General features: G+C 37.8%; 1 protein-coding gene across 3 annotated transcripts in view; it reads right to left on the bottom strand.

Moving 5' to 3' along the window:
* The window catches only part of mof (males absent on the first), a 220,151-nt gene that overhangs the window by 15,715 nt on the left and 189,940 nt on the right, over positions 1-14,496 (bottom strand). For 2 of the 3 annotated variants that reach the window (XM_090368765.1, XM_090368764.1), the window contains exon 8: positions 5,973-6,123. In XM_090368765.1, coding sequence (XP_090224891.1) covers positions 5,973-6,123 — 151 coding nt within the window. The remainder of the gene's footprint in view (positions 1-5,972; positions 6,124-14,496) is intronic. The other variant, XM_090368766.1, reaches the window with a different exon arrangement.

Genomic DNA, 14,496 nt, shown 5'->3' with positions numbered 1-14,496 from the left:
GAGAGTGCAGTGCAGAAAGTAAGAGTTGAATAAATGAGATGAGAGCTAGAAGAATGAATAAAAGTGTAAGCATGCGAGAAAAAGAACACAAACCATAAATGCTACAGTTAAGCACACACTAACCCTAGTTTTAATTAGTATTTAAATTTACACTACACATCATTGCATCCCCTCCTGGTGTGTGAGAAAAAGATGAATGAGTTGAGTGAAAAAAAAAAAAAAATATATATATATATATATAAAACTTGGAAAAAAAATTATAAAATATAAAAATATAATTATAAAAAAAAGAATGCAAGTAGAGTGAGAATGCAGATTATGAATGGAGTAAATTTGTGTCTCTCCCACCCCCTCGCCTGGTGGGTTGCCCACTGCCAGCTAACATATCCCACCCCCGGAGCAGGATGGGCAGCTTGACCTTCATACCGGATTCGACACTGCTTGGACATGACACCGACGAAGACATTCTGTGGCTTTGCTGCCAACACGCCATTGGCGATCTGAACTGGGTACTCTAACCTGGTTCCCTTTAAAACCCTATCCCCAGGCAGGGGAGGGAGGAGACTGATCTCTGTCTCCTCTCCTCCCTGCCTGGTGGAGCTTGTCTCCACTAACCTCTTTGGGGATGCCTACTCTATCGTCCCTATTCTTCTACCTGTTTTTCCCCCAGTCTTCAGTCTTCCCCCCTCTCTAACTAAATCGATCGAGTACACCCCTTAACAATGCTGTCAAATTCTAATCAACGTTTAAATTCTACCGGTTTCGTGTAAATCTCTAAGACAACTAACACTATTAGCTTTTATCTGGCGTATAGCCTCACATATCTAAATTTAATAACATCAAAATTTTGCCGAACCTATTAGGCCTTTAATACATCTCTTTAGCATTCAACCCCAGCCAGCAATTTCCTAACAGCAATCCCATTAAGCATTAATGTCAAATGCATATTTTTTTTTTTTTTTTAGTGTGTGGGCCGATAGACACGGCCCACACACTTTCAAGTCTCTGGCTTGACAGTGCACCGTCCTCGATACAGTGAAACACACGCGGAGATGGGAGAAATCCCAGGTGCCGTCAGACAAGAACATACCTTATAAACCTCATCCATCCATACCCTCCAAGAATATGTTGAGTTCTTCCATGAATTTATTCAAACCACCCACTTCCACAACAATCAATTACTCATTGGCTGATAGCAAACTTTTGCACATCTATCCTACAACCATCTTTCCTTAATTTGAATTTATGCATCCTCAATTGTGTAGTCTCAGCAAGAGGGCATCCATGCATTAGTTAAAGAATTTTTAGCTCCAAGATAAGTTTTTGTAGAATTTTGTCATTTATTGACCCTAATTGTCATATTAAATCGTACCGTATAAGTAGCTTTATAGTCCAGTTGCACTTGTTTTATTATTTTTAATTTAGTTAGATATTTTGTCGGTTACTACTTAATATATGTAGAACCTTTGCATGGTTCAAATCTCCTGCCACTGTTACAGTTAAAAAGTGAGTGGTAGGAGAATTAAAATTTTTTTTGCGGTAAATAGGTAGTTCTAAAGTTCGAATCACTTAGTTTAGCATTAGTTGGATAATTCTGTTACTTATTATAAATAAATTATAACTTTCAAGCACAATGGTATAGCCTAATACAGTGGATTCCGGTCATTTGGGCCACCGGTTAATTGGGGCAGCCATTTATTTGGGACAAATCTTAAATCAAGATTTGAACCCAATCAAGAAAATAGCTATGGTTTACTTAGCTTAATTGGGACAACAAGCCGTTTAATTGGGGCAGGAGAGTGCAGCACTGGAGATTACCCTACGATTGTCTCCAACCGTATCTCGTGGTTCAGTTGGATTTCTGAAGGTCACAATCATAAACAATAAAAACAATTAGAAGTCACCTGTTTACTGCGCTTATCTGTTAGTGCAATCTATCATAAACGGATAATAAACTCGATCTTAATGAATTTACGATAATACTGAGAGCGGGAATTCTGTGGGTTATTATGGTGAAATGTGTTTACACTTCCATGAAATTTTCAAGCATATAAAAAATTAATTTTCAGAATCTTCTCTTCATTCCTATTTTTAAAGCTTCATAACTTGTTATTCCGTGCTCACTTGCAATTTGTGTGCCGTGTTCTTTGTTATTGATTGCTTATCTTTCTCCTGTTTTAAATTTTAACCCCCACCCACAAATGTCAGTGAACAGAAATGTCAACTAGTTAGTATGTACATATTATGGTATGTATTAATTATTCCAATTTTCAAGTATCATTTAATTTTTTAATTGGTAAGGTAAAAAAAAAAACGGTAAATTTGTGCTTAATATATCTTTACTTTTATAGCCTGTGGATAATATTCCTCCTATTTTTGCTAATTAGAATTGCTGTTTAATAGAATTAAAATTCAATTCACAAACGTGATCACAATCACTGGCACTTACTACATATCGCATAGTGAACGGTACTTTACTATGGCGAGTCCATCATAATGTGATTTGATTGTACCGTGAACCAATTATAAAGTGGGGATCCACTGTATTTTTAACTATTTACGTGAAACTTCGCATAATTGGGGCAGCAGCTTAATCAGGCCAAAATGCACTAGTCCCGATGTGTCCCAAACAACCAGAATCGACTGTACATATAACGCAAAGTTGGTGGCATGGTAGTATATAAATAATAACATAAAATTCATAGCATAAAGGATGCATTAGATATATTAATTTAGTGAACTATTTTTAATTATATTAAATTTGAATGGAAATCATGCCTCCAGAACAGCAAAGCAAAGGGTTCAAGCTAGTGGGAGTGCTGTAACTCTGCAGATTACCAAGGGGAGCAGTTGTCCAAACCACAGCCTTATGAGATGTATGGCTTGTTTGATGTTTGTAGAGATACCAGGAATGAGACAGGATATTGCGAAAGAGGAATGTCTTTGAGTGTGCTCAACATAAGGATATAATGCACCAACTCAGTGCTGTTAAGCACCTTTATGACAGCTTGAAGAATAGGATGGATGCCCTCAGAGGAATTAAATTGGGACCCATCAAGTTCTCAGCTGCCCACATAAATGCCACAATTTGCACTGATCATCAGGCAACACAGCCGCAACTCCCAAATCAGGGTGTGCTGGTCCCACATGGGCTAGTTGTTGTCGGTGACTCTATTCTCAGAGAAACAGAAAATATATTGTGTAAAAACAATAGGTAGAAGAGGACCAGGATATGTCTGACAGGGTCAAAAGTTGATGATGCTGCAGAGCAAGTATCATCTTTTATGGACACAAAGGTGATATTTTTGTACACATTGGCACTAATGACAAAGAGTAGATCTGCAGACTTGCTTAACAAGTAGAGGGCAACGTTTAAAAAAATTTGCAAGTTAGGGTTAAATTTGAAAGTGTCTACAATTCTGGCCAGACATGATAGGAGGGTGTATATGATGAGAGCCTTGTCAATCGATTTGGCCCTGGAGAGATTGTGCAAGGTTCATGGGGTAGAATTTTTCTCAGCGTAGCCTGTGCTTGTTAACAGGAGAGACTGCTTCTACAGGGATGGGAAACACTCAAATAGAAAGGATGCAAGAATATTTTCTGATACTACTGAGGCAGTGTTAGATGAGTTACAAAACTGTTAGCTTGCAGAGGATATACAGCCTAATAGATTAACAATAGCTGCAGGAGGTGAAAGTGATTCTTACACTGCTTCGATTGGAATGAGCAGCAGCCTTGAAAGCAAGGTGCTGAGTATTTTAAGAACTGCTGGGAGTCATCACAAGTAAATACATGAGCTGTGTTAAGATAACTAAGAGTAAGAACAGCTGCATGTATATCAATGCTATGAGTATAGTAAATAAATTTGATGAATTTGAAGTGCTGGTCAAGACATCAAATGCAGATATTGGTATTTATCAATAGCTCATGGCAGAGGAACCCACTCACACCTAGTCATGGCCCCTGTTGTTGAAGAGATTGCTGTTGCTAGGACTGTTACCACAGAATGAAATGAACATTCATCTGTTCGCTAGAGTGGTATCATGACAGCTTAACATTCGATGGTAAACTGTCCATTAAGTTCTTCACTTGAACATTCATTGTTACCTATACAAGATGAAAGTAGCGCAAAAACTAACACAAACTGATTCAATGTAAAATGACTGTGTTCTATAGTTTCTGGCAAGGATGAAGGGGACATGTGGTGGGGAAACATCTTGTGGTTCTATGAGGCTTATTTCCAATTAAGTAACAGTGTCAACACCCTACAATTGTAAGGTGTGGAGATCACCACCTCCAGGTGTCAATGAAATTCCTCTCTTCATGTCACCATTTGGTGTGGATTTACAGAAATTTTATAAATGGAAAGCTTTTCTCAGAGAAGTTTCAAACTCTTGGTCCAAAGAAGGGTACCATGACAGCCAAGTCTTACTGTGTCCCTTTCTATTATCATATGATTCCTGCTCTTCAGGAAAGCGGTTGTCTGGAAACAATTTTTATACAGGATGGGGCTCCTCTGCACATGACATATTTGATGATGGCTAGATCCTTTCTTTTATGAGTACATCCCTGCTAGCAAAATTCTCATATATTATTGACAAAACCCCATGACCTGGCAGCCTGTTTGCATTGCTCAGAGAACTTCTATCTGACTGCACAATTATCCCCCAGGTCTTTTTCATTTTCCACTACTCTGAGTATAGGAACATTTGGGCATGTAAAAAAAATTGAGGCCTTTCCCTACTGACCTCTTCCAATTCAGGAAGGAATTCACCATCGTGGATTGTGCATACTAGAACTGGTTACAATAAAGTGAAGAACACTTAACTAAACCTTAACACAATTCTAACTTTTTCTGGCTGGCCATCTTGATCTTCTGATCTCAATCCTTGTAACTTTTGGTTATGGGAGATATCTGGGGGGCTAAATATATCAAGGATATATCCAATCTCTGGCTGATTTTAAGAAAAGGATCACAAGGCATATCACTAACTTTCCCTGTGAACATGCTTCAGGTAACAGTTGACTATACCATACTGTGCATCTAGCATATAGTTGACACAAACGGTCATCATATTGAACATCTCAATCTACCAACTCAGCAGTTCATCTAATGTAAAATGGTATTCTGTAGTTGTACAGAGTGCAACTACAGAATAGCTGTTCAACTACAATATAGCTGTTCGCTGCAGGCCTACACCTCCGTTGAATCTCAAGGAACTGTGTGCACATCTGCATGGTACTCCATTCCTGCACAACATTTTCAGCATCTTGTTCAATCCATGCCTAGATGAATTTGGGCTGTTTTGAAGGCTAATGGAGGCTCAATACTAGGTAGGTGTACCTAATAAAGTGACAGCACAGTGTGTGTGTGTGTGTGTGTCCAATATTTTAAATTTTAGAATTAAATAAATAAAATAAAACATAAGCCAGTAGTATAGCAAAAACTGTAGAGCAAAAATTAACATAAAAATAACCCAAAATAAAACAAACGAACGGAAAAAGGAGAGTAAAGGTAAGACATAAACAGTAGCTGAAAAACCCTTATATAATTTCGCACTTTAAATCCAATTAATAAAACCGATATAAATTTAAAATAATGCCAGTTACATAATAATTTACCACCCCGAGAGGTACCAGTTCCGAAAGACGTGAAATATCACCAAATATATATACACAACTCTATACAACTATAAAATTTATTTCCAAAAACTGGCTAGTGGTGGTAGTTTTTGGAAATATTATTGTTGTTATTATTATTATTATTATTATTTTGCACTTTCCATTTCTGCATGCATTAGACAGCATCCATTCCAAATTTCATATTTCTAATATAAATGGTTTTCCAGTTATGGCTGGGTGAAGTAATAATAAACATCTATTGTAACCTCAAAGTATATGAAAAGGTGGTATAATCAATGGTTTTATTTATATTACTATGTCTCTGTGCTTAGAGATATTATTATTTTTACCTTAAATCCTTAATGGACAATGTACCTCTGAAGTCCCTTAATATTTCCAGAAGAACCCATGACCAGTAACTACGATAACTCAATTTGCCCAAGTCAGACAGCGGTTTTTCTGGCGATCCCACGGAATTCTCCAATTTTGATAATTCATAACCTAAAAGCAAGTAAATAATGATTAAATGTTATGGATAATGCCAAAATATAACTCTAAGGAATAATAACTCAATTTATTTGAGTTATTATTCAAATTAAAATTTAATATTGTTTAACAATTAATACGTTAGCTAAGATTAAAACATATAGTGACTGTCTTTGCCACTGTTCTATGCAATCAAATACCAGGGATTTTCTATAATTTCATGTGTAGTGGTGAAAGTACAGAAATGATATAATTAGAAATGATTTATACCTATATTACAATATAGGTATAAACTTCACCTTTTAATCCAACAATTATATTAAAGTTACTTAAGGGAATGAAGGAAAATAGTGTAGAATACTTGGGCTGTAGTTTGCTGGCACATTGGTAGTCCATAATGCATCAAGTCAAAATAAAAACATCGATAAATATGTTTGGTAATAACCTATAAACAGATAATTACATCAAAAGGAATATTTATAATAAAACATCAAAGGCCTAATTAAAATATAAGCATATATATTAATGAAATTTTAAGGGCAATTAATTTTAATGACTTAAGCAGTGAAAATTCAAACTGACAAAAGTTAGAGCATTTGCATCAAGTCATAGCTGAATTTTCAAAAAAAAAAAAAAAAAAAGTCGTACAATTTCAAAAGTTTTTTTGTAAAGGAATTGATATTGTTGATGTTTGAAAAGACTGTTATTTGGCAACAAAGAAAATAATAATAAAATTAACACACACACACTGTGCTGTCACTTTATTAGGTACACCTACCTGGTAGCGTGTTGAGCCTCCTTTAGCCTTCAAAACAGCCCAAATTCATCTAGGCATGGATTTAACAAGATGCTGAAAATGTTGTGCAGGAATGGAGTACCATGCACACATGAGTGTGTCACGCAGTTCCTTGAGATTCAATGGAGGTGTAGGCCTGCAGCGAACAGCCCTTTCCAGCTCATCCCACAGATGTTCAATAGGATTGAGAAACGTGGACTGAGCAGGCCACTGCAGCAAAGAAAAGTAATTGTCATGTTCCTGGAACCATTCCATAGTGATTCGGGCTTTGTGCACTGGCACATTATCCTGCTGGAAGTAGTCATCTGACAGGATAAACTGTCAACATGAACGGATGCACCTGGTCAGCAACGATGTGGCATTCAGACGTGAATCTATGGGTATCAATGGACCTAATGCGTGCCAAGAAAACATTCCCCACACCATAATACTGCCCCACCACCTTGCACAGTAGTTGTCAGACATGATAGGTCCATGGATTCGTGTTGTTTTTGCTAAATTCTGAGCCTTCCATCAACATGATGCACAAGGAACTTTGACTCGTCAGACCAAGCAACTGTTTTCCAATCCTTGATAGTCCAGTGCTGGTGTTGCTGTGCCCACAGGAGGCGTGCTTCATTGATAACAGAGGAATGCGATGTGGCCGTCAGCTTTTGTAGCCCATTCGTGACAAAGTGCGACTAGTGGCCCGTTGCGATATTTTGTTCCACGCACCAAGATTCTATTCTGACATGATCTGCAACACTGTGGCCTGTCTGTTTGCTTGCACAATTCTAGCCATTCTCCTCTGACCTCTCTCATCAACAAGCGATTTTCTTCCACAGGGGTGCCATTGAGAGGATGTTTTCTGTTCGTTGCACCATTCCCGATACACCCTTGAAGCTGTGGTGCGTGAAAGGTTCAGGAGAACTGCCGTTTCAGAGATGCTTTGTCCAGCTCGTCTTGCACCTAATACCATACCATGTTTGAAGTCTGTTAGATCACTCCTTTTTTCCATTTTTGCTACAGGTTTTTTTTTTTTTTTTTTTTATGTAAACCCCAAACACGAGAGGTATTAGAAACTGTAGTACTTATTACCGTGCTTGGCTTGAAGGTTGAGAAGACAAAAGAAGATATTTGTTGACATTGGACTTGAACTTCTGTAGACTGTAATTTTCAGGAAATACATATGAAGGAAGGTTGTTCCAGTAAACGGCAGTTGAATGAATAAACGAGGAAGATGAAAAGTTGGTTCTGTAAATTTGAAGTTGGACAGTAAATGGATGTTGGCTGGTGGCAGCACATGTTTGGACTGTTTTGAAAGAGACAGCAGGAATTATAGAAGCCAATTCAGAAGAACAGTGCCCATGGAAATATATGTAGAAGAGGCATGCAGCAGAAACAGTACATATTTGATACAGCGAATGGAGAGACTAAATTAAAGATGAATCATTAATTAACCAAACTGCCCTCTTCTGAATGGAATCTAGCAGCCAGAGAGAGGTTTTGGGGACACCACCCCAGATGTGGGAACAATATTCCATGGTAGGGCGGATTTGCGATTAGTACAGAGTGAACAGCTGTTTGGAAGAAAAGTAATGCTGGGAGCGAAAGAGAAAACCAAGTTTTTTCGATTCAGAGGAAGCAATATTTGTAATGTGCTTGTGCCAAGAGAGATTAGAAGTCAGGGTAATCCCCAAAAGAGATATATCATTTTGCCTAGAAATCAAAGTGTCACCAAAGATAAGCATAGGGACAGAAGAATCCTTTTTGCAAGATATAAGACAAGACTGAGTTTTAGAAGGACTGAAATCAACTAAGTTGTCGTTGCCCCACTGGAGAATTACCAGGAGATCGGCATTTAAGGAATTGGTAGCAGATTTTCGAGAAGTAGAAGGTGATTGAGCAGGGCAAGTTTCACAAAATGGAAAGTGGAATGCAATCTGCTATCATCGGTAAAACTATGGATAGGATTTCCAGTCAATGGAAGAAGGTCATTAATATACAAGAGGAAAAGAGGGGGGGGGAGAACTGAATCTTAGGGGAAACTGGCATTAGTGAGGTAGTTAGAAGACAGAGAGCCATCACCCTCAGTGAGTGATCGGAGAGAAAACTAGATAACCAATTACTAAAAACAGTTGGCAAACCATAAGATGGAAGCTGTTTAAAAGACCTTTAAGCCAAACACGATCAAAAGCCTTTGAGATGTCAAGAGCAACTACTTGTGTTTCACCAAACCTTTCCATTGAATTAGTCCATAAATGGGCAACATAGCCAGAATATCACCAGTGGATCGACACTGACGGAATCCATACTGGCGATCGTTGATCAGACGGAAGGTTTCTAGGTAGTTTAAGAGTTGGCGGTTAATTGATTTCTCCATTACTTTAGAAAGAGTATAAGTAATTGCAATGGGATGATAACTGGATGGGAGGGATTTGTCACCCTTTTTAGGAACTGGCTGGATATGAGCAAATTTCCAAGCAGAAGGAAAAACACCTTTGGAATAAGAAAGTGAAAAAAGGCGGCAAAGAATAGGAGTGAGTTCAGGAGCACAGGTTTTGAGAATAAGTGGTGAAATACCGTCAGGACCTGGAGCTTTCTTAGCATCAAGATTCGTCAAAATCCTTCTGAAATCCTTTTGACGGAAGACCACAGGAGGCACTGAATGGATCGTGTTGGGAATGGTGGGAAGTGTTTTACCAAGTTCATCAATAAACGAGTTGGAAGAAAAATGGGATGCTAGCAGGTCAGCTTTATCCTTGGCTGAAGTGACAACAGAACCATCTGGTTTGGACAGAGGTGGGAGCAGAGATGGGAAAAAGTTGTGACCGATAGCTTTGGCAAGAGACCAGAATGCTCGGCTACCATTAGGGCAAGAAGCAAATTTTCTACTCTTAGCTTGTTGAACCTCTAGTTTGAACTGATTAAAAACTGCTTTACAATTGTTGCGAGCTTTGGTGTAGGTAGAAAATAAAACTGAAGAATTAGAAACAAGCCAATTACGATATGCAACGTTCTTCTCTCGAACAGCCTTAGCACATTTGTTGGAAAACTAAGGTTTAGATAAAGATGAGATTTTAAAGTGGAGTGTGGAATAAAGGATTCCATTCCTCCAAGAATAGTTTCACTGACACGATCTGAGCATTGCCATCAGAAGTTTTGAAACAGTAATCCGACCAGAAAAAGAAATCTTTCAGGTCATCCCATTTTGCATTCTTGTAATGCCAAACAATACAAGGTTGAGAATAGCCATGAGATAAAGGCTCCATTGGAGAAGAGACAATCACCGAGTTGTGATCTGAGGTGCCTAAAGTACCGCTCACTTTAATCATGTACTTAGACTAGTTGTTTGTGAGAAAAATATCACGTCTGTTGGCTGTATGGTTAGGATTGTCTGGTATTCTTGTAGGTAAATGAACAATCTATGCAAGGTCGTTAGTAATTGCAAAAGCTTCAGCATCTCGACCAGCTGGGTCAGTGTGACTAGAAAACCAGCTGGAGTTGTGAACGTTAAAATCACCAAGGAAAATTACCTAACTGTTAGGAAAGTTGGACTGGAGAAAGTAGAGTTTCAAAGAGCTCTAAGTGATTAGTATAGTTGGGAGAATGGTAGAGACAACAGATGAATTTGACACAATGAGGTAGACAGATTTTAAGCCAGAGAAGATCAAAAAGAGGAGATTCCAAATTACAAAGTCTTTGACAGGGAATACTGGAATGAACATATGCAGAAGTACCACCTTTGAGGCGAAAGGAATCATACAGTGAATAATTTGGGCAACTGAGATGAGCAGTAGTTGAATCAACCAATAATTGAGATTCTGTCAAGTGGAAATGGACATCGAGATTAGAATTGAGACCACGTATATTTGTGAAATGAACTAGGAAGTGCCTAATATCAGATCAAGAAATCTGGCATTAGTAGCAAGTGGGATTGGAGTATTGTTGATTTTGTGATGATCTATAATTGATCTTTATTTAGTACCTCTATATAAAGAATAAAATTATTATATAGGTATATATTAAAAGGTCGAAAACCGCTGTGTTAGGTATTTCTTTGGGGTTAGGGGTGCCGGGAAAAAATTATTGGGACACTAAGATTGCCACGGACCGAGAAAGTTTGGGAACCTCTGTGCAAGTGTAATGAAAGGCAAAAAAGGGGAAGTTTGGGCTAAAATAAAAGTGTACAAAAATGCACATTTTATTCACTGCTATGCACACCAACTGAATCTGATGATGAGAAATGCAGCATATCTCTAAATAGGCCTACGAGGCTGGGAAAACTCATATTAAATAATTAAACTTCACACCAACCTTTGAGACCAGTACTTGAAAATATTTTAATACTGTAACTAAACACACTGTATTTACAATAAAAAGATGATTAAAACTAGTTTAAAATATTTAAAAAATATAAATAAAAATAATTAAAATATGACTGAAAACAGATATTAAAGAATATTAAAAATTAAAATATACCATAACAACTGTAGCTTTCGGAGGCGGCAGTCTCCTTTCTCAACAGCGTACATTTTGCTGTATGCCACATCCTTAAATAGCAGGTCTACGGCATTTGTCACATGGTTCCCCAGGAATGTGATTGGTATTTCCCATTTGTGCATCAGAACCGGAAATGGCTCGGGAGTGCGCTACCCGAAACCGCCCATCGTGTCCCAAGACAACCGTTTCAGAGAGAAGGTGTAAACGTACACCCTTATCTCTATTAATGGTATTACTGGCTGCCCCAATGCATAAGCTCTCAAGCCATTTACGGTTCCAGAACCCCTGTGCATGATCTGTGATGACAGCATCCTCCGGGGAGATCTGATGTTGCTTCTCCCAGAAATGCTCTGCCACAGCAGACTTCCCGTAATTTGCAGTCTTTATTGCATTCATGCGTTTCCCCCAGTCGGTCCTTAAGTCGCCGTCCCATCTCTCCCACATAACATACCTCACAATCTGGGCATTTAATTTCATAAACTACCCTGCTGCTGGCTTCCTTCGGTATGGGGTCTTTAACTCTTGATATTACTGTGTGCAACCTCTGTCCCGGTAGTTGAACACAGCGTATTTGACACCCCCACATTGGCTTAGTTCTACTGTGTTATAGTGCTGTCGAAATGTGCTCCTACGTTTTGGATTTAAAAGCATGTCTTTAGCAATCCCCAAAAGTAGAAAATATGTGCTTAAGAAAAAACAAGTGGTGGTGAGTCTAGGAGTTAAGTTTTGGCAGTTGGGGTTGTGTATTTACCCAGAAATAACTGATTTAAATTTTTCACTAATTCACTTTGTCATCACACATAGAGAAACATTACCTCATAGAAATAACATTGTGGAAATCCTATAGTGAATTTTCTCACAGGAATAGCATTGGCCCATAGACTTTACATGGGACACGATGGCTGCCTGGCTTTAATTCTTTTTAATGTGTCCAGGGATACCCCATAACAGGGATAGTGACACCTACTTGTGGTATTTACACAATATTAAGTGGAATTTTGACATAAATATTTGAATATTTAATGGTTTCCTATGGATGAATATTTTCCCATAGGTTAACATAGTATTTATAGTTGGCTTGTTTTGGGATGAAATTGGCAAAACTTTAAAATTGAATATCTCCTTATCTATTGGGATTGAGGAACTCATCTTTGGAGGGTCAAATCTCTGGCCAATTACTTATTTTTTTAGATATTTTTCAGCACCATCTAGTGATTAGGAGCTGAGATATAAAACCTGGGTTTTGTAAAATCCAAAACTTTCATGCTGATTTTCATCCAGCACTGATATAGGAAATATATACAGTAAACCCCCTGCTATTCGCGGTATCTGTATTCGCGGTTTCGCATATTCGCTGTCGCTGATTTAATATAAAATGAAACCTAAAAAAATGTGAATTTTAAAGTGCCGTGAACATTTTCTGCCATAAAAAAAACATGGGTGTGGCTAAAATTATCTTCCCCGGCCAAAACAGTGCTCAGTAGGTGGGGGGAGAGGGGTGAAAAAATCGCGAGCGTGGATGTTTCTCGCTAATCCTTGTTCAGTATGTATTATGCGCTTGTCATGGAAGGTTTCGTCGTTTGCTTTTAATTTATATGCTTAAAAATTGAATAAATTTATAAATTGATATGCTTACAAAAGTGATAAATCTACCGTTTTGCAGTGAAAAACAGACTTTTTCGAGTGTGTTAACGGAAGAAAGTGACTTTATTGTGGACAAGTTCTTTCTAACCCGTACAAAAATATGGCTACGAATAACAAGGGAAATGGGAAAAGATCAAAGAAGGTGACATTAGCGAATAAAATTGAGTTATTAGATAAAATTTCTAATGGTAAAAGTGTCTCCTCAGTGGCAAAATATTATAAAATCAATGAGTCAACAGTACGATCAATCAAGAAATCGGAAGAAAAAATCCGTGAAAACGCGCTGATTGCTTAAAAAATTTGCTCTGTAACTCGTGATGTTAAATTAGAAAAAATGGAAAGGCTTTAAATCTGTGGATAGAAGACCGAACTCAAAATAAAATTCTGTTAAGTTCACTCATCATTCGTGAAAAGGCAAAACTCCTTTATCAACACTTTAGTGAAACTGGTGATGGCACTGGCGGGATACGTTTTTTAGCTAGCAAAGACGCTGGTTTGAAAGATTTGTTTGAAATTTCTAATAAATATTACATTTAATATTAAATTGTTTCTTATTTTCATTTCGATGCCTTATGCTTGCATTTCACTATGTACTGTCAATGTACATAGCCATATTATGAAGGTACATATAATACACACATAGACAAAATTTTAGACTAGTTTTTCTTATATATTTCATACTTTGGAACGGAACCCCTTTATTACTATGGGAGCCATAACTCAGTATTCGCATTTTCGGTATTCGTGGTATTTCTCCGGAACGTAACCCCCGCGAATAGCTGGGGTTTACTGTATATATTAGCATTAGCATTAGTAGAGGAATTTGATGCAAGAAAGCAAGCTTATGCAGCATCAGACAAAAAATAAAAAATAAAAATTAAATAAATAAATAATAAAAAAAAATAAATAAATAAAATAACCACTTCCACTTCACCCCTCTGTTTGTTCGAATTACCTGTCCAGCTGAGCCTTAAACTTATTTAGGCTATCAACTTCCACGACAAGGGATGGAAGTCTGTTCCACCAACCAACCACCCGCTGGCTAAAGGCAAATTTCCGCACGTCTATCCTATATATGTCTTTCCTCAATTTGAATTTATGCCTTCTCAGGTGATTATTCTGAGCGAGAGGGAGAATCCCATCAGCATTGAGCATGCTCAAACCATTCAAGGCTTTATACACCTCTATCACATCACCTCGCCAGTGCCTAGTCTCCAGACACTAATTTGCAAAACTTAAGCCTTTCTTCGTAAGAGCACCCCTTTGTTCCATTCACTAATCTTGTTGCCCTTCTCTGTACTCGTTCCAGCAGCTCTACATCCTTCTTGAAATGAGGCCTCCAGGACTGTATACAGTACTCTAGGTGTGGTCTGACCATTGCCTTATACAAAGGAATAATCACCTCTTTATCCCTGTTAGAAAAATTCCTATATATCATTGACAATACACCATGAGCTACTCTTGCA

Source organism: Mastigoproctus giganteus, chromosome 2 (genome assembly GCF_048544385.1).
Source record: "Mastigoproctus giganteus isolate SK-2022 chromosome 2, ASM4854438v1, whole genome shotgun sequence".
NCBI classification, from domain to species: domain Eukaryota; kingdom Metazoa; phylum Arthropoda; class Arachnida; order Uropygi; family Thelyphonidae; genus Mastigoproctus; species Mastigoproctus giganteus.
This window is presented reverse-complemented; position numbering and strand designations above follow the sequence as displayed.